This window comes from Terrapene carolina, unplaced genomic scaffold (genome assembly GCF_002925995.2).
Source record: "Terrapene carolina triunguis isolate 2854851 unplaced genomic scaffold, T_m_triunguis-2.0 Scaffold23, whole genome shotgun sequence".
NCBI lineage: Eukaryota > Metazoa > Chordata > Testudines > Emydidae > Terrapene > Terrapene triunguis.
In genome coordinates this window covers 22,353,034-22,378,055 of record NW_020664374.1, presented here as the reverse complement: position 1 = coordinate 22,378,055, position 25,022 = coordinate 22,353,034, and the positions used below count along the sequence as shown (strand labels likewise).

The following is a 25,022-nucleotide window of genomic DNA, read 5'->3' as shown; positions in this document are numbered from 1 at the left end:
AAAAGGTTGAAAACCACTGAGTTAGGAGGTAAGCACCTCCTGTAGAAGGATGTGTCAATCTATATAAAGCTTTATCATGTCAAACAATAGCTGTTTTACATCGGTTGTCTGACCACTGGAAACATTCTGAAATAAGATTAAAAATAATATTTCCACTTCCTATGAGTTTCTTGTGTTTTCCCCTTTGTGTGTTTCAATAGTAATTCCTCTTGAATATGTGTCTTCCAGGACTAATCAGTCGTCACTGTTAGCAGCCTAATTGCAAAATATAAAAAAAAGTCACCATTCACGAAGCAAGAATTGAAAAACATTAAGAAAGTGTCTGCTGTAAAGAGCTCAGAGACTTAAAACTAGGTGCAGCGCAAAAACAGGGAACTGGTCTCCAAGTAGAGTTTATTTTCTTTTTAAATTCTTTTACTTGTTGAACAATCTTTGCAGCCTTTCACTATCAAAGGATAAGAATTAATGAAAAAATAAGAAGCAATATTTTATTTCAAAACAGGTTTTATGGTTTGTGTTTTACATTGGGGGTGGCTTGAGCGATATTAAACAGATCTTCTCAAACACAAATTAACATAAATTAGATATGGCATGAAACACATACAATTAGTTTCTGCTAAAATGTGGATTATTAGATCCATCTCTATGACAATTTTTTACCCTTTCATTGGACATACTGACTAGTATTTTAGTAATAGGGTAAATATCCAGTAAAATGTCTGGGGCAATGGGAGTTGTGTAACAAATTTCACTCCAAAAATGTACCCCCAAGTATATGGAAATAGGCATTCCATCTCTCAAAATGAAGCACTCGTTTTTACTTCTCAGTCATCATCAACTGTTGGCTTGATTGTCACTCCTCTTCTTATTTGACCCCAGCCGATTAAACTGCAAAATGAAAAACAAGTTGAAGTTATCTGTAATTGTGTTTAGAAAATATCCAAAATGCATACCCTTTAGCCGTGTTTTTATTAGGAGTACTCACACAGGTTTCAGAAGTTTCTGAACTCCCCCCTTCCCTCCCCTGCACTGCAAAATCTTAAAGAAGACTGGCTGCTGGAAGCATAGGAGAGGGGAGAGTAATGGAGAGACCATAAGCAAACAAGACTTTTTCTTAAGCTAAGGGACCATTTTTTAAAATGTGCTGTTAAACAGAAGTGCACACACAAAGGTTTTACTTGCCCGTAATTGTCTAGTTAACTGCAAATGAAAATGTGTTGATAGCTTTGATGGAAAGCTTTATGCAGGTTGGAAAGCAATCCTTTTAAAGGGAAATGAGAACACCTTAAAAAAAGGAATATAATAGTTCAATTTTTGAGGTCAACATTTCTCATGGAGGGTGTAACCTGAACACTAAGTTGACATAATTCTCAAATTGTTTTTACCACTTGTACTGGGTAATGGAAAAATCTTCTCTCTTACTACTTCCCCAACACACCCACTGCTTTTTAAAAAATTCACTAATTCTTTCCACTAGCTCAAGATGCAGCTTCAGAGAAAGCTTTTAAAAAGACTGCAATATCACCTTTCCAGCCAAGAGGTGGTGCATATAAATCGATGAAACTGCCTTTAAGACTTTCCCAACTCCTTGAAGGGAGCCGTGTCAGAATCTGATGTTAGTCTTGAACTTGTCTGCCATAACTCTGGGCTCTCACACCTCTCAGAACACAATTCCCGGAAGAACAGTGTACGTTGATAAAAATGGAATTGAAGTAATTAATCCATCATTTCAAGCCTTTCTAGGCTGGACCCCACAGCTGGGGCAAAGCCACACTCAGGTGCTACATGTCCCTGGTGTTGTTGCTGCATTTTGCCTATTTGTCCATTCTCCCAGTTTTAACCCCTGTGCCTCTTTCTGTAGGATATTTTATTTTCCACTATATCCCAACTGCCCCTCCCCTTGTTCTCTCATTCACTTCCCTAGAAAGTCTGAGGAAGGGAGTGTAAGAGGCAGAGTTCTCTTCGCCTTCCTCTGTACCAGCTGTCCCACTATTTTCTTCCTAATTAGATCCTTCCCAATTTCTTTATTCTTGACCCAGTCCCTCTCTCAGTTCCTTTCCTTGCTTGGTTTTGTTTTTTCCTCCTTTCCCTTCTCCTACAGTATAGCTGGCAACACGTGAAAAACTGTGCCACAAACAATTCTAGTAAAAGGGCACCTGAAAGCGCCAGCCCCAACAACAAGAGAGATCTGTGAGCATTTTGGTGAAATACAGGTTTGTTTCAAAGGAGGGAAGAAGAAACAGAGGGAAAAAAAATGCACCAAAATGCATATAAAACCCAGTGGCTAGCAAACCACAGATGTGACAAGTCATTGCTGGAAAATGTTGCTTATCTTCTATTCACATAGCTCCCCTTCAGCTTCCCCCATTTCTCTCTTGGTGCTCATTCCTTCCTTATCTGCCAGCAAGTGTGTGCTCCTCTCCTCGCTACTTAGTAGCCACTCCAGTAATCCCCACTAGCTACCTCTCTACTGAAGGCATTTGGCTCCCAGCTCTGCCTGCTGCTGAGCTGACGTGCAGAGACAGTTATGGAAACAGCTAGCAAGGTGTAACTGCCTGCCACAGTGATCCAGAAAACTGGACATGATTATTTCCCAGAATAGGTATTCAAAACCCAGTATGTCTCAGCCAGATCAGGACTACTGGGAAGTACGTTAACATACCTTTTTCTCCTTCCCTCAGTGTGAGGTCCACACGGGGGTGTAGGGGATAGGATTGCTTAGTGTTTCTGTGCTAACTTTATTCTCTTATGGGAACAGAGAATATACATTCTAGGTGGGCAGTTGCTTGAAGAGAAGCCAGGCAATAAGCTTAAAAAGGAGCCTCCAGCCATACTGCTCCCCAACTTTAGGGAGGGATAGCTCAGTGGTTTGAGCATTGGCCTGCTAAACCCAGGGTTGTAAGTTCAAGCCTTGAGGGGGCCATTCAGGGATCTGGGGCAAAAAAAAAAAAAAAAAATCTGTCAGGGACAGTACTTGGTCCTGCTGAGAAGGCAGGTGACTGAACTCGATGACCTTTCAAGGTCCTTTCCAGTTCTATGAGATAGGTATATCTCCATATTATATATAATTATATTATATCCTGCTACAGGATGTTTTTGGGTAACCCACCAGCCACATTATTCTTGTAATCTGTGCTGACCAATAAAATTGATACCTTCAGTCTCACGGGGGCCAGAGAAAAAGGTCCTTGGAGGTCAGTGTCCCTTTGTTCCCTTGTCCTCCCCACAACACATACTTTGCAAAGCGGCATTGGCAGTGACATGCAGATGGAACTGCTGAGCCCAGGCCCACAGTCTGAGAATTACTGTTTTAAGATAAACCCAGTCTTAAAATGTATCCTTAATTTTTATTTGGTCTTTGGCATCACTGGGTTAAGAGTTCCTGCTGTTAATATTACTGTGGTATGACTGTTGTCAAGTCACAACTCATGGCATCAGAAGGTTTATCGTGCATTTATGTTAAGCAGCGCACAGTCTATCAAGTACTGAATTTTTCACTATTCTACTTTTAACATTTTTGAAAAAAGTGTCCCACAGAAATAGTGATTAGGTGCTTAGAGAATTTAGAGGAACAAAAGGGAATTCTACAGTAGAGGCAGATAGTAGTGGTGTCAGTGCAACACAGTAGTATCAAGGGATTATTTTGTCATTGTATTGCCAACTTACCGCCAGTGTTTCTCAACTCTTCGACTAAGGGCAATTTTTTCTCCTACTTCTGTGCACACAGGGTTAGTTAGCACTATCTTGCCCAAATCAGCCTTCACCGCGCTAACTCTTCCTCCAGTAGACAAGGATCCTATATTTACCATTAGAACTTCATTCTTGGATAGTTTTTGCACCTGAAATAAGATATAAAGAATTCTGTAAATTTTCCTTTAAATATGCAAGTAACTTATAAAGTTATAGCATTTTGCAGCCAATACCTAAAATGAAGAAAAAAAGAAAAGATTTTATATCTGACTGCTACAGCCAGATTACCAAAGAAAAATACTAACAGAAAGGGAGGCAAGCACCAAATGTCTAGGACCATGCCACACATGAATATGATGAAATGATGTCCGTTTTTAGACACATGATAAAGTGTTTCTCATTTTCATATGAATGTAGGAGAAATATAAAAAGGCTCAGCACAAATAATATTCCAGATTACTTGCCTCAGACCCATCTACAAAAATCAGTCTGCCTTTTTCTGGGAAATAATTGTTTTAAGGTTGCATATACTATATAGAAAGCTAAAGTTTTTTACCCCATAACGGACATCAATATAAAACAGATCCTTGTGCCTTTCTTTCCTTTCACCAAATACAACCACCAAAATAACTGTTCAATCCAGAGTTAGTCACAAAGAGAAAATCCAAAATGACGGCAACACTTAATCCACCATTAAATAAATCAGCATGAAGCAGTTTTCATAGCTTTTAAGGCCAGAAGGAATCACGATGATCAACTAGTCTGACTTCCTTCACAACACAGACCATGGAACCTCATCCAGTAATTCCTGTATCAAGCCCACAACTTCTGAGCTATAGCAAGGGTTGGCAACCTTCGGCTCGCAGCCCATCAGGGTGATCCGCTGGCAGGCCGCGAGACATTTTGTTTACGTTGACCGCCCGTGGGCATGGCCGCCCGCAGCTCCCTGTGGCCGCAGTTCACCGTTCCTGGCCAATGGGAGCTGCGGGAAGCAGCGCGGGCTGCTGGGATGTGCTTGCTGCTGCTTCCCGCAGCTCCCATTGGCCAGGAACGGCGAACCGCAGCCACTGGGAGCTGCAGGGGGGCCGTGCCCACGGGTGGTCAACGTAAACAAAATGTCTCGCAGCCTGCCAGCAGATTACCCTGATGGGCCGCGTGATAAAGGTTGCCAACTATAGCATACCTTTTGGAAAGATATCTAGTTTAGGATTAGAGACTTCAAGTGATGGAGAATCCGACACATCCCTAGATTGGCAAAGTATTAGGATGTACATGAAACTAGCGTGTTCATGCATGACTAGTTTTGCAGCTGATGAATGGAGAAGAGAATAGCAAGGAGAAGGAACAAGGATTACCAGCATCTTTGGAAGACAAGCCAACTTTAAGAATCACAAGGCTTCACATTTCTTTATGTTACCAGGATATGAATTTCCTCCCCCTGTTTAAGGCACTCTTACATAGTATTTAAGTTGACATGTGCCATTGTTTTTTCCCTCTGAGATGCAAACATTGTGTATGGAAACCAGGAAGAAAAGAAAGATGAAAGTATGCATAAACACTTACATCTCAATGGAATTAATTTCCAGAGGGTTAACAGAGTAAAAGCTGCAAAACAAAAAAAAGTCTGACAAATACCATGATAATGTCCTTTTAACAGAACAGGTACAAATATACTAACCTTTGCAGCTTTCTTGTCTCCCTCAGTGCGCACACCTAGCAGTCGCCTAAGCAGGAAATAGGAAATTTCCAGCTCTGTGAATATTTCAGGGAGTGCTCCAACTGCACCAAGAACCTGCCCCACCATTCGGTCAGCCCGACATAAAGTTGGGTCAATTTTAGTGCCAACACCTATTACAGAACAAGACAACGTCTGAGGAATAATTGAAAAGTAAACATCATATTTATACGCATCAAATACATTTAAAGGAGACCTACAAATGAAATTAACCATTATTCTTTGTGACATACTGAACGTCCCCACTACCCAGCTGGAGATGGGCATTCAGCACATTAAGAACTGAACTCCTATTTACTCTTTTTTAGGATCTGTGAACTCTAACCAGCTAGGATACAATGCCCCAGGATTCATCATGCTGGTGGCAGCACAGATAATACAGAAGCCTGCTGGAGCTAACCAATGTAATTTAGATAAATAACTAAATTTTACACTATTTGGTACTGTTTTAAAAAGCTTACTTACATATATACATATTAAAAGGTACACACTTGCTGTGGTAGTCACACATTAGAATTTCATGTAAATTGTAATAAAACCCTCCCGCCCTCCCCCCTTCTAGGAAGTGTACTGTTATCTGAAACCATCAAAATTTTCAAAAATAGGCATGAGGAGAAAAAAAATCTCTTCATTAAAAAACCATTCTTACCGATTAGGCCTCCAGGAGCAGCATACTGTAGATCGTTGTGTTCTGCAAAAAGTGACACAATTTTGGAAAAGATTGGTTTGCACATGAGTTTTCCTTCACTGTCCTTGGAGACAATACCAGGTCTGACTTCAAGTTCCTGGCCTACCTAAGTATAATGGAGAAGAAGTGGTCAGATGTTTCTGTTTCACCAGCTGGTGGTGGGAAAGAAGAGTTATTTTTCCAATAGTTACGTAAATATTAACAGCACTGGGCTGTTGCCTCACACAATTATAGTGGTACTACCTGGAAAATCAACACAACTTTTAAAAACCTTTGTATTACACAGGTAATAAAAAGGTAGTTACACTACCTTCAAATGTACTTTAAAAAGTTGATTACATTACATGATCACTCTTAGTTTTAGGCCCAACATTTAAATTTTAACTTAATTTTTTTCTTAATAGTACTGCAATCCGAAACACTATTATTGAGCTAGTGTACGAAAAACCAGACAGTGTACAATGTAGTTTCACTGTCCAAGCAAAAGAATGTAGATCAAATTGTATAAGTGGTACATAAACTTGATTTTTTAACTTTCCAGTTTAATAATCAAGGATGTTATTTTTAATAGACAGAAAAAAGACTTGAAAACTTGTTCTGATGATAGTACTCCATACCAAAGCAGAGTATTCAGTCATATGCACTTTTAATGTGGAGACTGAGTGCATAGATAGCACACACTCCTTATCTTTATTTAGCTTTATCAGAACTTCTCAAACTCCAACTTTTTGAAATGATATTTAGTAAATAAAATAAGGATGCACATGCAAGAAGGGGAAACTGCACCCTCATATTCATTGCAAGGAATAGAAAGGGGCACCACCATCAACTTTGGAAAAAAATCACTTGTCAATTAAAAAAAAAAAAAATCGTTACTAGTAAAAACCTAAGTTAACTATAACAAAGATAGAAAAAGGGGTGGTTGGTTTTTTTCTTTTTTGGGGGGCGTGGTGGTGTTGGGCATGGTCAGCTTCATTGTTTCCCTTTTCTGTTTAGCTTTCAAACAGCAACAACGTGAATGGAAAACATTTTAAAACAGGATTATGAAACCATGAGCAAAGACAGAGGAACTCAGGAGCAGGTAGTACCTGAAACTACTTTTAATTAATTTTTTTAAACTGACTATATACCTTTAAATTGCTTTGTATTGACCATGAAGAAACACCTATTATGCGCCTACTCATTATTATAACTAATGAGGTGTTTGGAGGAAAGTGTGTGTGTGGGGGGGGAAAGAAGAGTAGCTATTACCTTTAATACACCTTTTAGAATACTACCGCCAGCTACACCACCCTTAAGGTCATCTACTTCACATCCAGGCTTGTTGACATCAAAAGATCTAATTACTGAAAAGAACACAAATCCCATTATTAAGATATATAGAAGCTTGACTAGTGACACTTATATGATGTTTACAATTCTTGTCTTTTTTTTTTTTTAAATCTACTTGCATCAAACAATGAAAATACCTCACTGTATTCACCATGCTATGCAGTCTGTTGCATGCAATTTTTTCATAAGTTTTTAAATACTACATGAACCATGGGTCAGATTAAGCTGGTTAAACTCAAAACACGTTAACACATTCTGGCAAGGAATATCCACTGTTCTTTAACTACAATTTTAATTAATTTAATTCTCAGTAAATATATTTATCACAAACTAATTAGTATTTAAAAATTATTCTCAGAGACATGCAAACAGAGATATCAGTGCATAAAGGAGGAGGTAATGTTATATCCAACTTTATCAGAAAAACTATTCACCAAGTGGAAAAGGACTAAATCAGAGAAAAATATTATTTGCCAGTTTTTAAGTAAAATAAAGGAAAAAATATTCTTTAAGCACTATTCTGCAATTTATAGTGTTCAGAAGTGAAAGCACAACTTTTAAACTCCTGCATGCTTACGATTTAGGTAAAAGTAATGAAATAAGTTTGTGCTTTAAAATTAAAGACCTAATCACGGTCCCGTTGAAATGGGAGTTTTGCCACGGACTTCAATAGGAAAAGCTTTTTCTAAATTTTTTCTATTACAGACTTACCTGTTTAATTCAAAAACTGAATTATATATCAGATCCTTTTTAAAAAGGCTGACCACTTCGAGAATACTGGAGGAAATCCTAGCACTTGTAAGAGAAAATGACCTTTGCTTTTATCCTCATTTGTAACAGACCGACTTTGTTAAGTTCTACATACAGATACACTCTAGATTTCAGCGTTTTATGTAAAATACATCTAGAATGGATGAACTGAATAGGAAGATGGTCTAGAAATGAACAAAATCCAATGCTTTAACATTTATGCCCAAGTGACATAACATAATACTGAAGCGTGCCACTTGAAAAACTGACTGGGGGAAAAAATGGGTGCCAGCATATCCACTCCTTGCGTCTTCAAGCCGTATCTATTTACTGCCAAGAGTTTAAACTGCAATAGAATGCAGCTTGATTTTCAGACACCACAAAGTTGTCAGTGCTTAGCAGAGTAATCTAATGTATAAAGAGCAAATCTGATTTAGAAATCACTCTGCTTCTTTCCGCAGACCTGAAGAAGAAGAGCACTGTGTAGCTTGAAAGCTTGTACCTTCCACAAACAGAAGTTGGTCAAATAAAAGACATTACCTCATCTACCTTATTTCTAAGATAAATTTTCACTGCTGTTTTCATATTATATCCACATTAAAATGCCCAAATCAAAGCAGTTCATTTATATATACAGTAACTCCTCATTTAACGTTGCCCCGTTTAACACTGTTTCATTGCTGATCAATTAGAGAACATGCTCATTTAAAGTTGCACAATGCTCCCTTATAACCTTGTTTGGCAGCCGCCTACTTTGTCCACTGCTTGGAGAAAGAGCAGCCCGTTGGAGCTGGGGGGTGGGGGGTTTGGAACCAGGGTGGACCAGCAGCCCCCCTATCAGCGCCCGTAAGTTCCCTGTGTAGCAGCCGCCCAGCAGGCTATCAATTGCCGGGCAGTTCAGCTGTCCTTCCCCCCACTGCCGTGTGCTGCTCCCGCCCTCTGCCTTGGAGCTGCTCCCGGGAACCTCCTGCTTGCTGTGCAGAGGGGTGCTAATGTCAGGGCATCATCCCCCCCACTCCTGTACCCCATTTCTACAGAGAGGGGCGGGGGGAAGACACGACAGGGCTCAGGATAGAAGGAGCTTTCTGGCAGCAGCGACTGCCTCAACTTGCTGATCTACTTGGATTCACTTAACATCGTTTCGCTTAAAGTAGCATTGTTCAGGAACATAACTACAACGTTATGTGAGAAGTTACTGTAGTCATATTGTGTATACACACACACCACTCATATTTAAGATTTCAGGAAATAGAGAAGCTTGAAATTCCTAGTGTGCTAAATGCTCCTCAGACCCTCTTTGTAGCATACCCTCCCAATATTAGCATTGTCTGAAAGGGTGGTTAAACATATAGATAAGCTTTAAACATTTACATACCAATAAGTCTTGGTTCTGATGTGAAGTCTCGCAATGGGACTGGAATTTTCTTTACTATATACTCACAAACCACCTCAATGTTGTATTTCAGCTGTGCTGAGATTGGAATAATAGGAGCGCCTTCTGCAACTGTACCTACAACAAAAAAAATGGAGTAGTCTTACATCAGACTTTATGGTAGCATACACCAAAGCGTATATGAGTATCCATGCCACATTAAAACCGCAAATGAAATTTCAGGGACGATTTCTACATATTTTCCCAAACCAGAAGTTCATAAGAACAACATGACAAAAGTGTCAGGTCATATTTCTTTTCATTTTTTTTCAAATTAAGCCACAACTACTCTTCAAGGTAGTACAATATGGCTTGTACATTGCCTATGGGTAGTTCTGTGTGTTTCAAGTGGGAGGCCTATACAGTTTGTTCTCCAAGTGAGCTCTGGAGGCAGTGTTTTACTCTAGGAACAAGCTGCTTCATGCTTGATGATCAAGAGTGGCATGACATGAGTTTCAGCCCCTTAACCTGAGATAAACAGCATATGTACTGGAGGGGAGGTATAGAGTTGTGCATGTATGCACTGAAGGGGCAGAGTTACCACAAAGAGGATAAAAAACAGATCTTTCATGAAAACAGATTTGGACTTAGATCCCTTAGCCCCATGACCACTAGACTTTAAGGGCTAGTTTACATTAGAATCGCTACAACGGCGCAGCTAGTGCAGATGCTCTATAAAGACGAGAGAGAGAGCTCTCCCATCGGCATAATTATTTTACCTCCCCAAGTGGCGGTAGCTATGTCGGTGGGAGAGCTTCTCCTGCCGACATAGCACTATCCACACTGGCGCTTAGGTCGGTGTAACTTACGTCGCTGATGGGGGTGGCTTTTCCACACCCCTGAGCAACTGAAGTTATACTGATATAAGCACTAGTGTGTACAAGCCCTAAGTTTTAGTTTTTATGACCTGGTCAAACTGCATTCTAACAGAAACAAAGTAACTTGTGGGGACTGTAAACAGACCACAGCTGGGAAACCTCTCTCTGCCCGAGGTTTGTGAAAAATAAGAGGAAACAGAACAAGCAGTTAGGGCCAAGATGCAGTGAGAGAACAGAGTTGAGATATCCTAGAGAGGATGAGATAAAATATTTGATGCATCAGTAGCAATTCCATACTTCAGATTGCAATGAGATTTACGCTTAAAGTAAGACTAAAACCCTTGATTCATACTTTACTGATTTAATTTAGCTTTCAAATCCGGCACAATAATTCTTCAGACAACTGTATGTTCTACAGTTTTTTTAGTGAAATAATATTAAATTTGAAAAAGATATTTAAAAATTGCTCCCTTTTTGAAGTTTCTCCCTGGCTCAATCACATTTGCTTGACTTTCTCTAGCTAAATAACCTCAGTCTCCACGAATTTCAAAATTCACACACAAAAGTACCTTGGATGTAGGCCACTTATGAGATTTTAAACACATGAAAAGTTGTGTTCCTTGCACAAGCCAACAATTTTGAGCTACGCAAAGGTTATATAACAGGACTGCTCAGACCTGTCAACCACTTCCATTTTCTGATGCTACTAACTTGCCTCCATAGCTGGGTTTTGCACATACCCCCATTGAGCCAGGGAACAAGGCAAAGCAGCAGAGGTTCTGGGGAAATGGGAAATAAAATCAGAAGGGCGTTGGGGAAGCAGAGGGATGGGGTGGTTTGCAGGGGTGTGTGGAGTTTGGGTCTAAGGCTAATGGGGTGGAAGCCCAATATTTCTGAGCCAATGTTCCTACACCTGAAAAGCTCCCCTAGAGCTGCTGCCTTGGTCCCCAGCGTACCACAGTAACAGCATGATAGAAAGCTCATGGCATTGAGAGGAAGCATGGGAATAAGGGAAGAGGAGCCAGAGCCTCTGAAATCCACTAGAGACTTAGCGATTGCGACTGGTTCTATGTGGAAGATGCTCAGATACTACAGTGATGAGTAGCAATATAAAACCCCGAGATACGTAGTTTAGCTTGGTGGGCCTGAAGCAGGGGAGTAGCTCAACTCTGACATTTGGCAGTGAATGGACTGTGCGTAAAGGGAGACCCAAGGAAAGGTGTGAGAAAGAATATGAGGAGAAGAAGTGAGGACTGGCTAGAATTCAAGGTGCCCAATGGTTGAGGTAAGGAGAGCGGAGATAGACAGGCTATCAACAGTGGAACAGCAGTAGCTGAGAGGGGGAACTTGATTAATAGAGTCCATTGGAAATTTTTCAACAAAACTGTTGGTTAGAGCACCTGCCTGGGACATGGAAGACCCAGGTTCAAGTCCCTGCTCTGCCTGATCCCGCTGGAGCGGTTTCATTTGTATAATTAAATATGTATTGAGAAAGAGACTGACTCTCCAGCCCCATGGTTAGGACACTCATCTGGGATGTAGGAGACTCAGGTTCAAGTCAAGCCATTTTACAACCAGTGATGAGGGTCCCCAATTTGTGTGTTTGGGAATAACCCTTAAAATCCATTAATTGTAGCAGCAGGGAAGCAGAATATAATGCTCCTAAATTCATATTTGAAAGAAAAATCTTATTGAAATAGCTAGAAAACAAAACATTACACACAACTCTCTCTCTCTTTTTTTTTTTTTAAGCTACAAAAGCCTGACTCATCTGCTAATTCTTTGAGCTGGAAGTCAGGTTGTCCTGACCAGATAACGCTTTTCATGTCAGCCTAACTCCCAGCATTGAAGAATTACACAGAACTGCCAGCAATACTGCATTTCTGCTTCTGGAAACTTACCTTGTACAAATGCAAGAATCTGTTCATACTGTTCTTTAGCCTGGCTCTCCTTTACCAAGTCAATCTTATTCTGTAGAATTAGAATGTGTTTCAATTTCATGATTTCTATAGCAGCTAGATGTTCAGAGGTCTGGGGCTGAGGGCATGACTCATTACCAGCTGGAAGGGGAGGGGAAAAAGTGATTACGTACAGTCATCTATAATAAGGATACACAAAACAGTGTGGACATCTACCACCTCATTGTGTGCTTGAAAAAATATTGCTTGCTTAAAAGTCAACAAGTCGTTATTTTTTTTAATTGTGTATGGTTTAGTGCATTCTCTTCATCAGACACAAAAATGCCAAGAGCCCTAAATTTAATGACAAACCAAAAATTCATAAAGCACATGGCTATTAAGGTTATCAATATTGTTTGGGTTCTACTTCCCAGGAAGTCACCTTTCCCCTAACATAGGGGGCCGAGGGAGGAAGGAAGAGGCATTAGTAGAGGGCTCTGATAACTAGAAATTAATTCTCCTATCCCTTTGGTTTGAAAATACTAAAGTTCATTGGATTTCAGGGGTATATAGATATCCATCCACTCATGTTTTTGTCAGAAAAGGTGATTGGGAACTACTGTATGTTTAAATATATATCTCAACTTTACATTTGAGTTGTATGTAGTTTGACACTGGGCAGTTTTATTTGGCAGATTGTGTACACACACACAGACACAAATGGTGAGTGAGTTCTACTAAAACATATACAGTAGAGGCCCATTTATCCGACCCTCCATTATCCGGCTCTCCGTATTAACCCAACAACCAGGGCACAAAGATAAGAAGTGCATCTGAAGAAGTGAGGTTTTTACCCATGAAAGCTTATGCCCAAATAAATCTGTTAGTCTTTAAGGTGCCACCAGACTCCTTGTTGTTTTTGTAGATACAGACTAACACGGCTACCCCCTGATAAATAAGAAGTGGGCAATCTCTCTTGTGGTCGCTAGATGGCACTGCAACCTCGCACTTTCCCATTCTCCGGATTATCTGAATTTCTGATTATCCGATCTAATTGGGACTGGGGTCAGATCGATAAACTGGGTTCTGCTGTATCTACTTCTGCCATTGACTTGCTGTCTGGCTATGGGAAAGTCATTTAACCTCTCTGTGCCTCAGTTACCGCCTGTGTAAAGAAAGACAGCGGTCACCGCCATTTCTGAAGTGCCTTGGTGAGCTATAGATGAAAAAGACTAATTACTACTTATTATTAAATATTTCATGGCTATCTCAGACACTTAAAACAATGCTAACTTGAGTATATTATTGTTTTGTTTCCCAAATAATATGTGGTCTGACCAGACGTAACATAATTCATAGTTGAATTTATTTTGGTGTTGCATTATTATACTATTCTGCGCATTTATAAAAATGAAGTTTAATTTATTTCACACCCTTTACACACCTGCTCAAGTCAGATTAGTGAAAGTTCTTCCTAAGTCAGTCTAGCAACAGAAAGACTGGCCCAGACGGGGTCCTTTGATTCGGTCCAGATCACAATGGATTTACCATTGCTTCCCACCTCACCCCACTCTCTCTCGATCATCAATACTACATATTTAAAGTAATAGAAATGGCAGATAAAACAACTGACAGAAAAGCAAGCCTGCTCAAATAGTCCTAAGCATTTCCAAGATGAAAATCTAGCTTTATTGTACAAGTAAAAACAGTCTCAAAATTTCATCTCAACCAACCCCTCCTCTGCCATCATCCAAAAGGTCAAATATCGCTTCAGCTATTGGACGAGTCAGAGTGCTCAAATTCTGTTGCACTATTTCAAATGTATCTATTTAAAGGGCATGATATTCTCTTTCATAGAATCATAGAATATCAGGGTTGGAAGGGACCTCAGGAGGTCATCTAGTCCAACCCTGTGCTCAAAGCAGGACCAATCCCCAACTAAATCATCCCCAACTCTTTCTACCATTGTAGCTTTAAAATCTTTTCTCTTTACACAAGACTCAATGAAATTCACAATTTTTGTAAAGCTGGTCGCTCATTACCCTTTGTATTATTTTAATGTCAATATTAGGTTGTTGTATTACGTTATAAAAGAGGCTCAGCTTCCCCACCCCAAATATTACCTATCAAAAGCAGCGCTGCATCCATGACTGCGGCACCGTTCAGCATAGTAGCCATCAAGATATCATGGCCCGGACAATCAACAAAAGAGACATGCCTGTTGCGTATGGAGGGTAAACACAAAATAACAAAAGCGAGTTATTGCCAATTAAACTGACTGGTTTGCATGAAGTGATCAGTAGGCACACAGTTAAAGTATGTAAAAAAAAACTACACATTATTTCAAGACAAACATGGAAAGGTGACATTTTGGAACTATGTTCATATGAACATAGCTAAATGAACGAACTACTTGTTGAAATATTAAGATTCAGAAAAATGGACAGTTCTACATGTATTTTATGGGATGTAATATTTGTCTTTCAGAAACTTACAAACCAACCATGCATAGTTTAAATGTGTCAGACTATGAAGATCCATGCTGGACATAGCACATTCCCCTTTTTCACTTCTTATCACTTTTAAGAGCTGTCTGTCTCCATTTCCCTTTTTGCAAGGTTATGCATGTTCATTCTGAGCCTAGCCTGAACTGCACCACATCTCTAAGATTGACCTGTAACTGTCCAGACTCAATCCTTGGGTTTACATTGTGTAGGCTACAATAATCGGGGCATTTCAAGTTCTTGTCTGCATTTAATGGGGGAATCTTTATTATTTGACAACATGCCACAGAAAAAGGATTGCTTGCCACTTCAGCAATAATATTTTAAAAAACTACTGTAGGTAAAATAAGCAGTACGTCAAAGAAACCAGTGTTTAATTATTTGTTTAGTGCTAGCTTTCTAACTGTCACAACCCACCAAAATACTCTATTAGAACCAGTGTTTAGGTTGACGGGAATCTGACAAAAGCAAGGAAATTCGGTTATGAGAAACTGTCCTCTACACTTAAATACAGACTAAGGTCTGATTTTATAACCACTCTTGTGACTATTTTCATCTGAATAACCCCAATGAAGCATCACAAATAACTTCTGAAACTTTTAAACTTGCATTCTGATGTTACACTTTATCAGGAATTGTATAAACAAGTCTCTCTCTCATCGTTCTCCTAACACAAAGCCGATCTCAAGTTTTTATAGGTCCAGTTTAAAAACCCTTATTTTTCTATCTCTGGGGAAAAAATGACAAAGATATACAGTTTACATTAGGTTACAGTCTAAAAATAAACTTTAAATTTGTTCACACCTCTGACTTAAATTTAATTCAGGTTACAAGCTAAAGGGTGGCTTTTTTATTCAACAGCCCTGTAAGCAACATGGTATTGGAAAATTTGACTTTTTTTCTGTTGTGTCTCACCACCGGTAAAAGATTCTGTGGATCAAATTAGTCTTCAGTCACATCTGTGCAACCTCATACTCTTCAAGATCTCTAGATACTACAGTGACGGGTATATTACAAATGCCAGCATAGAAGTTGGGCTCAGCAAACTGCAATTTAGTAAATGATGAGTAAGCCAAAATAAAATATGGCACCTCCTCTCAATTGTACTGGCTCCTCAGAGGTAATAGGAGTAAAAAGTATTTATCACTTAAGTAAACAGAGGACTGAATATACAAACAGACTTATGGAGAAACAAAGTATCATTTTTAAACAATCGCTTGAAGAGTACTTCAACTACATTGAGGGAGCTATGGACAAAGCAAGAGCAATTGAAATCACTCAATTCAGATCAGTCACCTGATTAGTTTAAAATTCCCTTTGGTCCCAGGAATATCTGTAGGGAACTCATCTGGTGTACTACTTCCACAGGACCGGTAACACTCTGGTCGGGAGCAACTGGGGTCATCAAGTTTGTAAATCTGCAAGTATAAAAAAAGGTGAAAAACAGGCTTAACCTAGCAGTGGCCATTTAAGTACTTTCATACAGTTAACAAAAGAGTCAAAATAGGTACATTTAGATTTATAGTAATGACTAACCTTAGCGTTGGCATAACCCAGCTTGATAGTGATATTTCTTTCCAGTTCATTTTTGAATCTAACAGTGTGAACTCCAGAAATAGCTTTTACTACTGTTGACTTTCCATGGGCCACATGACCAATTGTGCCTACATTTTAAAAGCAAACATTAATCAATGAAGTTTGTGCAACATTCTTCTACAAGTAACACACACAGTTACAGAGACTTGTCAAACTTTCAACATCAATATCAAGGACCCAGTTTGCACAGGACACCTGTAAGCCCTTGGAGCCTGTGGGTCCAGAGCTTCCATTGTAAGCATGTACAGATTTCTTAACTAGCTTTTCACAGCAACTTACTACAGTAACCAACTGTTCTTGAAATGAGCTCCATGTGGACAGACCCTTGCATCCACATGGAGCTCATTACAAGACCAGGGTTTTACTCAGGCAAAGCCCCCACCGAAGTACACTTCCCCTTTAACTAAAACCATTTCATTCCCAAGATCTTATACTGCAGTAGTCAACTTGTACCGTAGTGGCCTTCTTTCAATGTAATAAGGACTTGACATGTCTCCTTTTGTGATTAACACTAATATTTAAAAGAATACTGCCTGTTAGTTTAGGCCCAATGGTTGTTTTTATAAAAACTTTCAATACAAGCATTTATTAATTTTCTCTGTTTTATTAGAACAGTTTTTTGTTTGGATAGTCCTATTAGAATTTTTAACTAAGACTTTTCAGCATGATGCATGACAACAAGAATGTGTTACAAAAGCATTTGTGATTAACTTTGTTTTTCTTACCTATATTAATTGTAGCTTGTCGGCTTATGACTTCTGGTGAGAGAGGTGTCAGCTTGGTAACATTCTATATGGAACAGATTTAATAGTTTATTTACAATATTCTTAAATAAGAACAGCCATAGTGGGTCAGAGCAAAGGTCCATCTAGCCTAGTATCCGGTCTTCCAATAGTGGCAAATGCCAGGTGCCCCAGATGGAATGAACAGAACAGGTAATCATCAATTGATCCATCCCCTGTTGCCCATTCCCAGCTTCTGGCAAACAGAGGCTAGGGACACCATCCCTGCCCATCCTGACTAATAGCCATTGATGGACCTATCCTCCATGAACTTATCTAGTTCTTTTTTGAACCCTGTTATAGTCTTGGCCTTCACAACATCCTCTGGCAAGGCGTTCCAAAGGTTAACTGTGTGTTCTATGAAAAAAAATACTTTCTTTTGTTTGTTTTAAATCTGCTGCTCATTAATTTCATTTGGTGACCTCTACTTCTTGTGTTCCTAAAAGTAAATAACACTTCCTTATTTACTTTCTCCACACCAGTCACGACTTTATAGACCTCTATTATATCCCCCCTTAGTCGTTTCTTTTCCCAGCTGAAAAGTCCCAGTCTTATTAATCTCTCCTCATATAGAAGCCGTTCCATACCCCTAATCATTTTTGTTGCCTTTTTCTGAACCTTTCTCAACCAATATAGCTATTTTCAGATGCGGCAACCACATCTGCAGATGGTATTCAAGATGTGAGCATACCATGGATTTATATAGAGGCAATATGATATTTTCTGTCTTATTATCTATCCCTTTCTAAATGATTCCCAACATTCTGCTCGCTTTTTTGACTGCCGCGCACATTAAGTGGATGTTTTCAGAAACGATCCACAATGATTCCAAGATCTCTTTCTTGAGTGGTAACAGCATTACTTTGCATTTATCAACACTGAATTTAATCTGCCATTTTGTTGCCCAGTCATCCAGTTTTGAGAGATCTTTTGGTAGCTCTTTGCAGTCTGCTTGGGACTTAACTATCTTGAGTAGTTTTGTATCATCTGCAAATTTTTGCCACCTCACTCTTTACCCCTTTTTCCAGATCATTTATAAATATGTTGAATAGGACTGGTCCCAATACAGACCCCTAGGGCAGTGGTTCTCAAACTACGGCCGCCGCTTGTTCAGGGAAAGCCCCTGGCGGCCGAGCCAGTTTATTTACCTGCCACATCCGCAGGTTTGGCTGATCGCGCCTCCCACTGGCCGCGGTTCGCCGTTCCAGGCCAATGGGGGCTGCAGGAAGCGGCGCAGGCCAAGGGATGGGCTGGCCGCCCTTCGTGCAGTCCCCATTGGCCTGGAGTGGCGAACCGCAGCCAGTGGGAGCCGCAATCGGCCGAACCTGCGGATGCGGCAGGTAAACAAACCAGGCCAGTCCGCCAGGGGCTTTCCCTGAACAAGCAGCGGCCCTAGTTTGAGAACCACTGCCCGAGGGGACACCACTATTTACCTCTCTCCATTCTGAAAACTGACCATCTATTCCTACCCTTTGTTTCCTATCTTTTTACCAATTACCAATCCATGAGAGGACCTTCCCTCTTATCTCATGACAGCATACTTTGCTTAAGAACCTTTGGTGAGGGACCTCCCAAAAGATAGATATAATATTTATCTAGTAATTATTCTGTTAACAAAACTCTTTATAATAGCTCTAAGTGCTCATAATATTAGGGATCCCCCCCTTTTTTACAGTACATAAAATAGGAAAGGAAGAAAGGGAACTACAAAAAGGCCTACACCATATATGCTACCCAGTATATACAAATTAAAGAGGACAAAATTAGCAAGCAAACTTTTAGGCTACAAGCTAAGTTTCCTCCAAGCTGCATGGCCGCACAGCAGGCGGGGAGAAGCGCCTCTCCCTCGGTCCCCATCCTGGCCCCAGAGTTGCTGGGGAGGGAGTCCTCTCTCCCCGCTGCAGCCCCAAGACAGCCTGCACCCCAAGCCCCTCATCCCCGCCCCACCCCAGAGCCCTCATCCCCCCCACATCCCAACCCTCTGCCCTAGTCCTGAACCCCCTCCCTTAACCTGAACCCCTCATCTCTGGCCCCACTCCAGAGCCCACCCCCCCCAGCCAGAGTCCCCACTCCCCCATTCCCCAGCCCTGAGCCCCCTCCCACATTCCGAACCCCTCAGCCCCACTCCCACCACACATCACCTCCATATTTGTGCACATAACAAAATTAATTGCACACATGGATGTAAAAAATTAGAGGGAACATTGCCTACAAATAAAACAAATGTAAATTTAGATTGATTTTAAATAGCTGTTTTTCCCCCAATCTGTTTATTCCCACCTGGTGTAGCATGGAAAAGTTCTGTCATCCAAAATCTCCTGTCTCTATAACAAAGCCTTTTATCTTATAAATGCTGTTTTTACACAGTCCAAAAATAATATTTAACTATAAAATATCTATGAACTATATTAGGCAAGTGCTGACATCCAAGTGAGTGTCCTCTTATTTTACTTTTGAAACTGTTTATAACTGATGAGGTCCTGACCCACTACTGTGTTCCATGTGGGCAAACCACAAAAGTTTATGCCCAAATAAATCTGTTAGTCTTTAAAGTGCCACCGGACTCCTTGTTGTTTTTGTGGATACAGACTAACATGGCTACCCTTCTGATACTGGTGCACTGGTGTACTCATGCAGAGCCTCACTGAAGTCAACAGAGCTCTGTATGAGCAAATCTCAGTGCAGGATTGAGGCCTCTGTTCTTATGTTAGTGCAATGAAATATATGCACACAAATGAGAATGCTGATGTGGATTGTACATTGTGGGCACAGATGTTTATACGGGAAGGTACGTAAGCGCTGTGTACATTATGAAAATAAATTTATGCTTAGCGTTAATTGCGCAATAGCTTGAATTTACTCATAACATTTTAAAGGAAGTCACCCAAGTTTTCTTCTTCACTGTAAAAGCCATTTAATGAGCCTGTTCAAAGAAACACTCACATGCTTACTTAACATGCCATGACTAGTCCCATTTAAGTCAGTAAGCATAAGTGCCCTGCAGATAGCACTGTGTAGGAAGATGACAAGTTGAAGGGAGGTAAATTTTGTAGTCACTACAACTGCTCACAGTGCATAAAGTTAAGTATGTGTGTAAATTTTGCCAACACTGGAGCCTAGAACTGGACTTAAATTCGCCCTTTACAAATCTGAGTACAAATATGAAACCAAAATTTAGGAAAGGACTTGAAATGTCAAGACCCTTTCCAATCTGATCTCCCAGCTATGCCTATCATCCCTCTTTTCAGTCCACAATGTCATTATCAGTGAGGACTGGGGAAAATACAGGACCCTTGTAAAGGGATCATCACTACACTAGCATTTATTATTTGTTGAGCACCAGCATGCTCTGGGCTGTATATAACATAAAATAAAGAATCCTTGCTCCAAAGAGCTTATGAATATGTCCTTATGAACTACTGAAGACTATTCTATAATAAGGGAGACTAGCTCAAGGGGTAAATAGGAAGGCCCCCAGCTAAATTAAAGCCCAGGTAGATAGCAACTGAAAGGTCTTCTGATGTATCTATTGTAATCTATATGAAATAAGTTGGATAATCTTGGTTAATCAACTAATAGACGAATTGGCACATTGAAAGGAGACTATAACTGGTCATTTTGGAAGTTTCAACAGAGTGTCAAAGGACTGGTCTATACTGTGCCCACAGAAACAATGCCCCCAGTAAATTAGGGTAAAGGAGAATTTTTAGCACCACTAAATACTGTATTTTGTCGGGGTAGAGAAGTTCCATTTTCATTACTGTCAAGTCAGCACTATCCAAGAGCACCATACTCACACAGGTTGGAAGATAAAAGGTACTGACGATGCTTACACAAGACAAAACACAAGCTAAGCAACACGCAGCCTTCCTCGTTATCTATGGTCTCCATCACGCCTATCTAAACACCTACATTAGGCCTAACATCGGGCATCAAGCCTCAGAAACACCAAAAACTGCAGATTTCTCGGGGGTGGGGCTGAACTCTGGTCTCCGATGTTTTTACAACCCCTCCCCCCCACGCCCGGCCAAGAGTCATCACCAGCAGGATCCACGCTCCCCGCCCCCCTCCCACACTACAGGGAGCTCCCCTCAGCTCCCCTCCCCACACGCTGCCTCCGCCTCACGCCGCAGCAGCGCCCACGCGGCGCGTCCCCACTCCCCACAGGAGGGCCCAGACAGTGGCATGAATTCCCCCTTCCTCCCGTTGCCCGACCCCGGGTTCCCTCCCCGCAGCCTGGCGGCTCGATAAGGGGACGGTTCCTCGGGCATCCCCGGACAGGCCGAGCGGAGACTCCGCCGCCCGAGCGCGCGCTGGGCTCCCCCGAGCCGCTGCCGCCGCGCGAACAGGCCCCGCACCCTCGGGTTCGGGTCTCACCAGGGTGGCCAGGTCCTGCCGGGAGAGGTGCGGCTGCCCCAGAGTCACTCCCGCCTCGTCCCCCGCCATCTTGCCCAAGAGGAAGTGAGGAGCCCTGCGCGTCCGCCTGAGCCCGGCGCTACACAGGCTGGGGGCGCCGCCCGCTCCGAGTCCGACGCCGCGGGCTACGCGGGGAGCACCCGGCCCAGCCTCGTCCCGCTCTGCTCTTCACTGCTCCAATGGGGGCACCAGGGGAGCGCGGAAGTGGCGCAGGCGAGCGACCGGGCAGCCCCAGGAAGGACCCCGAAGCCGGGTGATGCAACCGGCATCGGGAGAGAGCCGGCCCACGTGCGCGTGTCGCAAGAGGTAGACCAACTGCGCATGCGCGGGGCGCCGGCTGACTGCGCAGGCGTATTTGTAGCACCTAGGGAGTTCAGCTAGAGCAGGACCACATCTTGTGTGAGGTGCAGTACAACACATAACAAAGAGTCCCTGCCCCATGGAGTTTACCATCTAAGTATGTGATGTTGCTCTTTTTAAAACAGCAATTGCAATGAAATGTGTCAAATTTGTATTAAAAATCACATATGGTGAAAATATCTAATGCAGTAAAAGGGCAGCATTTGACAGGAAATAAGCTAATTTTCTTTTACAGTAAATGAACGTTTATGGTTTTTAGTTTGGTTATATATACAGCTCTACATTACATTACATAACTGATGTTTATTAAATGAGCATTGTTAGACATTCCAATTAAAAGACTATTATTTCAAAAGGGATTGTCATTTGTATTTAATTCCTTACTGATTGGGCACTTTACTATTTATTAATATTACTTTAGCACCCAGAGGATTGAAGACCCATTTTGCTGTGTGCTGCACACAAATAAGCCCCTATTCTTCAATTAGATCAATGCAGGTGTTAAAGTCTGCCAGTGGAGATGTGACTGTGGCAAGCGTTAGGTCTAGACTCAATAGAATGGGCATAACAAACAATAGGATAAACTGTTGGAGGTATCATGAAGATAAAAATGCATCCGAAGAAGTGAGGTTTTTACCCATGAAAGCTTATGCCCAAATAAATCTGTTAGTCTTTAAGGTGCCACCAGACTCCTTGTTGTTTTTGTAGATACAGACTAACACGGCTACCCCCTGATACTTTACATACTAACAGTGTCTTTCATATGGAATATTTAAAAAACAATCTCAAAACCCCCCAAACCTTTTTAGAATTGGGTACAGCAACTCAGATGCTGAAAAATAAAAACAAACAAAGGCCTTGATCTTGCAATAGGATCTGTCCAGGAGGTTTCATACAAACACAAGGGTCTGCCTAAACAGATCTGATTACAAGATTGATGCCAAAGCTGGCAATCCTTACACTTAGAACTCTTGACTTTCTCTTGTGAAATAATTGACTTCTCTTTTTCCCCTCAAACCCCATTTTCTTAATCCACCACAGTAAGAAGTACAGAATGGAAAATTAAAACCTTATGCACTCAGGGCCGGCTTTAGCAGGTGCGGGGCCCCACGCCGGGACGCGAATTGTCTCGCACACCCCCCACCCCGACCCCGCCCCCTCCCTGCCCCATTGGATCCCTTCCCAAATCCCCGCCCTGGCCCCACCCCCTGCCTCACCCTCTCACTGCCCCATTGGATCCCTCCCCAAATCCCCGCCCTGGCCCCGCCTCTTCCCCAAGCACGCCTCATTCCTTCTCCTAACCCCTCCCTCCCAGGCTTGCGCTGATCAGCTGTATGGCGGCGCAAGCGCTGGAGGGAGGGGGGAGAAGCAGGACGCAGCTTTTTTTATTTTTTTTTTCTCCCGCTCCGCCGGCAGCCCCGGACGTTGCGGGGCCCTCTTAGGCGCGGGGCCCCATTCCGGGGAATCGGACGAATCGGCTTAAAGCCGGCCCTGTATGCACTGCCTTTAAATTAGTGCTGTGTACACACGTCATCTTGTGTATGATTTATATATACTGTTAATTTAATGTAGATCCTAATCCTGCATTCTTTATTAAGCAAAAACTAGGGACCATTGCATGGTTTTCTGTGGGAGGCCCTAAGAGATTTAAATTCCAGGTGGGCATTTGTTTACATTACATGACTACCATATAATTTAGCTATACTGGCAGTCGGAAAAATTTGATTCTGCATGTATTCTGTATCCCAGTTTTGCATACACACACGTTTTAACTTGAAGTCAATGGGACTACTCACATACATAAGATTGGGGCCCACGTGTGTAACTAACTGAAGTAACTAACTGAAGTAAATGGAGACGATATGGATATGTTGAGAATACACAGTCAGGCTCTAAAATTGAGATGTGGTGGAAGCTACCACAAACTGCTGGTGTACATTACCTGGCTTTAGCCAAGTTTTAATCTCCCCCTTTAACACTCTCCTTTCCCATAATAAGTGTGGGAAATTTAATTCTTTTATACATAGAGGAAGTGTATTGTTGATAGTCTTTCTTTAAAGAAAACAAATGAAAATGTAGCAACGATCATCATAACAAGTTATAAGTGAAGATCTTGCTACTGATAATAAAATGTATATTATCCTGCAATACATTTGGATAATTTTGTACAAAAAATGGAAAATATTATTGTTTCATATCTAACATTTCATCAATCTATATGGTGCAAATATTACTTTCTTTAAACGATCTCACTGCTGGGAGAACCACAGTTGAAACATGTAACTGGGATGCATAAAATGCAGTGGGAATATGATGCTACACTTGATTGTAGTTGCGTTACCAATGTGTATTTCCATGCACGTGTAATCATTGTTTTGCAATATTACAGATGGTGTAGAATTCTATTCTAAATGGATAAAATTGCCTCTTAAATCATTTAACAGTATAGTTTATACAATGATGCAAATAGAGTATGAAAATTCCAGAAACAATCACATGCTGCATTTTTGGTTGAATAAAGGAGACATTATAAATAATTTAATCCCTGTCATTGTATCTATCAAATTTTGGAAAATGACATACATAATAGTTATCATATATTAAGGATGAATGTATTGTAGATGTCATAATAATAGTAAAACTATTAAATATTCTTGCTTTGTTATTGTTGATTCATTGTATTGTGGGAGGTTGACAGTATGAAGAAATATAGAGAAAAAGAAATTCTGAGACTATAAATGTTCATTGACGCCAAATAAACTCCTCATCACCAGAAACTGTTAACACTGCTTTAGAATTAATCGGTTATGTTCAATCCTGTAAGCACTTTACATGTCTGTAACTTTACTCACAGGAATAGTCCCATTTAAATTAATGGGACTACTCACCTTAGTAAAGTTACACACGTGCTTAAGTCTCACCTGTACGTCTATACTACCCGCCGGATCGATCCCCGAATCGACGCCCGTACTCCACCTTGGCAGGAGGAGTAAGTGGAGTCGACGGGGGAGCCGCAGCGGT

At 41.1% G+C, this 25,022-nt stretch overlaps 1 protein-coding gene across 1 annotated transcript; it reads right to left on the bottom strand.

Moving 5' to 3' along the window:
* Positions 1-466: 466 nt before the first annotated feature.
* On the bottom strand, positions 467-21,685 carry LOC113406257 (eukaryotic translation initiation factor 2 subunit 3). The gene is made up of 12 exons (XM_026649885.1): positions 21,603-21,685; positions 17,169-17,232; positions 16,384-16,511; positions 16,144-16,265; positions 14,467-14,561; positions 12,347-12,505; positions 9,571-9,705; positions 7,365-7,459; positions 6,075-6,219; positions 5,369-5,538; positions 3,667-3,839; positions 467-888 (listed from the first exon to the last, which is right to left on the bottom strand). Exons 1-12 carry the CDS (start codon positions 21,669-21,671, stop codon positions 825-827), a joined length of 1,419 nt encoding a protein of 472 aa, XP_026505670.1. The 5' UTR covers positions 21,672-21,685; the 3' UTR covers positions 467-824.
* Positions 21,686-25,022: the final 3,337 nt, after the last annotated feature.

Bases quoted from the DNA above. Each gene is read 5' to 3' on its own strand.
- LOC113406257 (XM_026649885.1), bottom strand. From the start codon at position 21,671: ATGGCGGGGGACGAGGCGGGAGTGACTCTGGGGCAGCCGCACCTCTCC. The intron at 12,506-14,466 runs GTAATATTTGGG...CTCCCCTTCCAG, and splicing joins TGCAGCGCTGCTTTTGATAG to CTGGTAATGAGTCATGCCCT. The intron at 5,539-6,074 runs GTAAGAATGGTT...GTTCTGTAATAG, and splicing joins TGCTCCTGGAGGCCTAATCG to GTGTTGGCACTAAAATTGAC.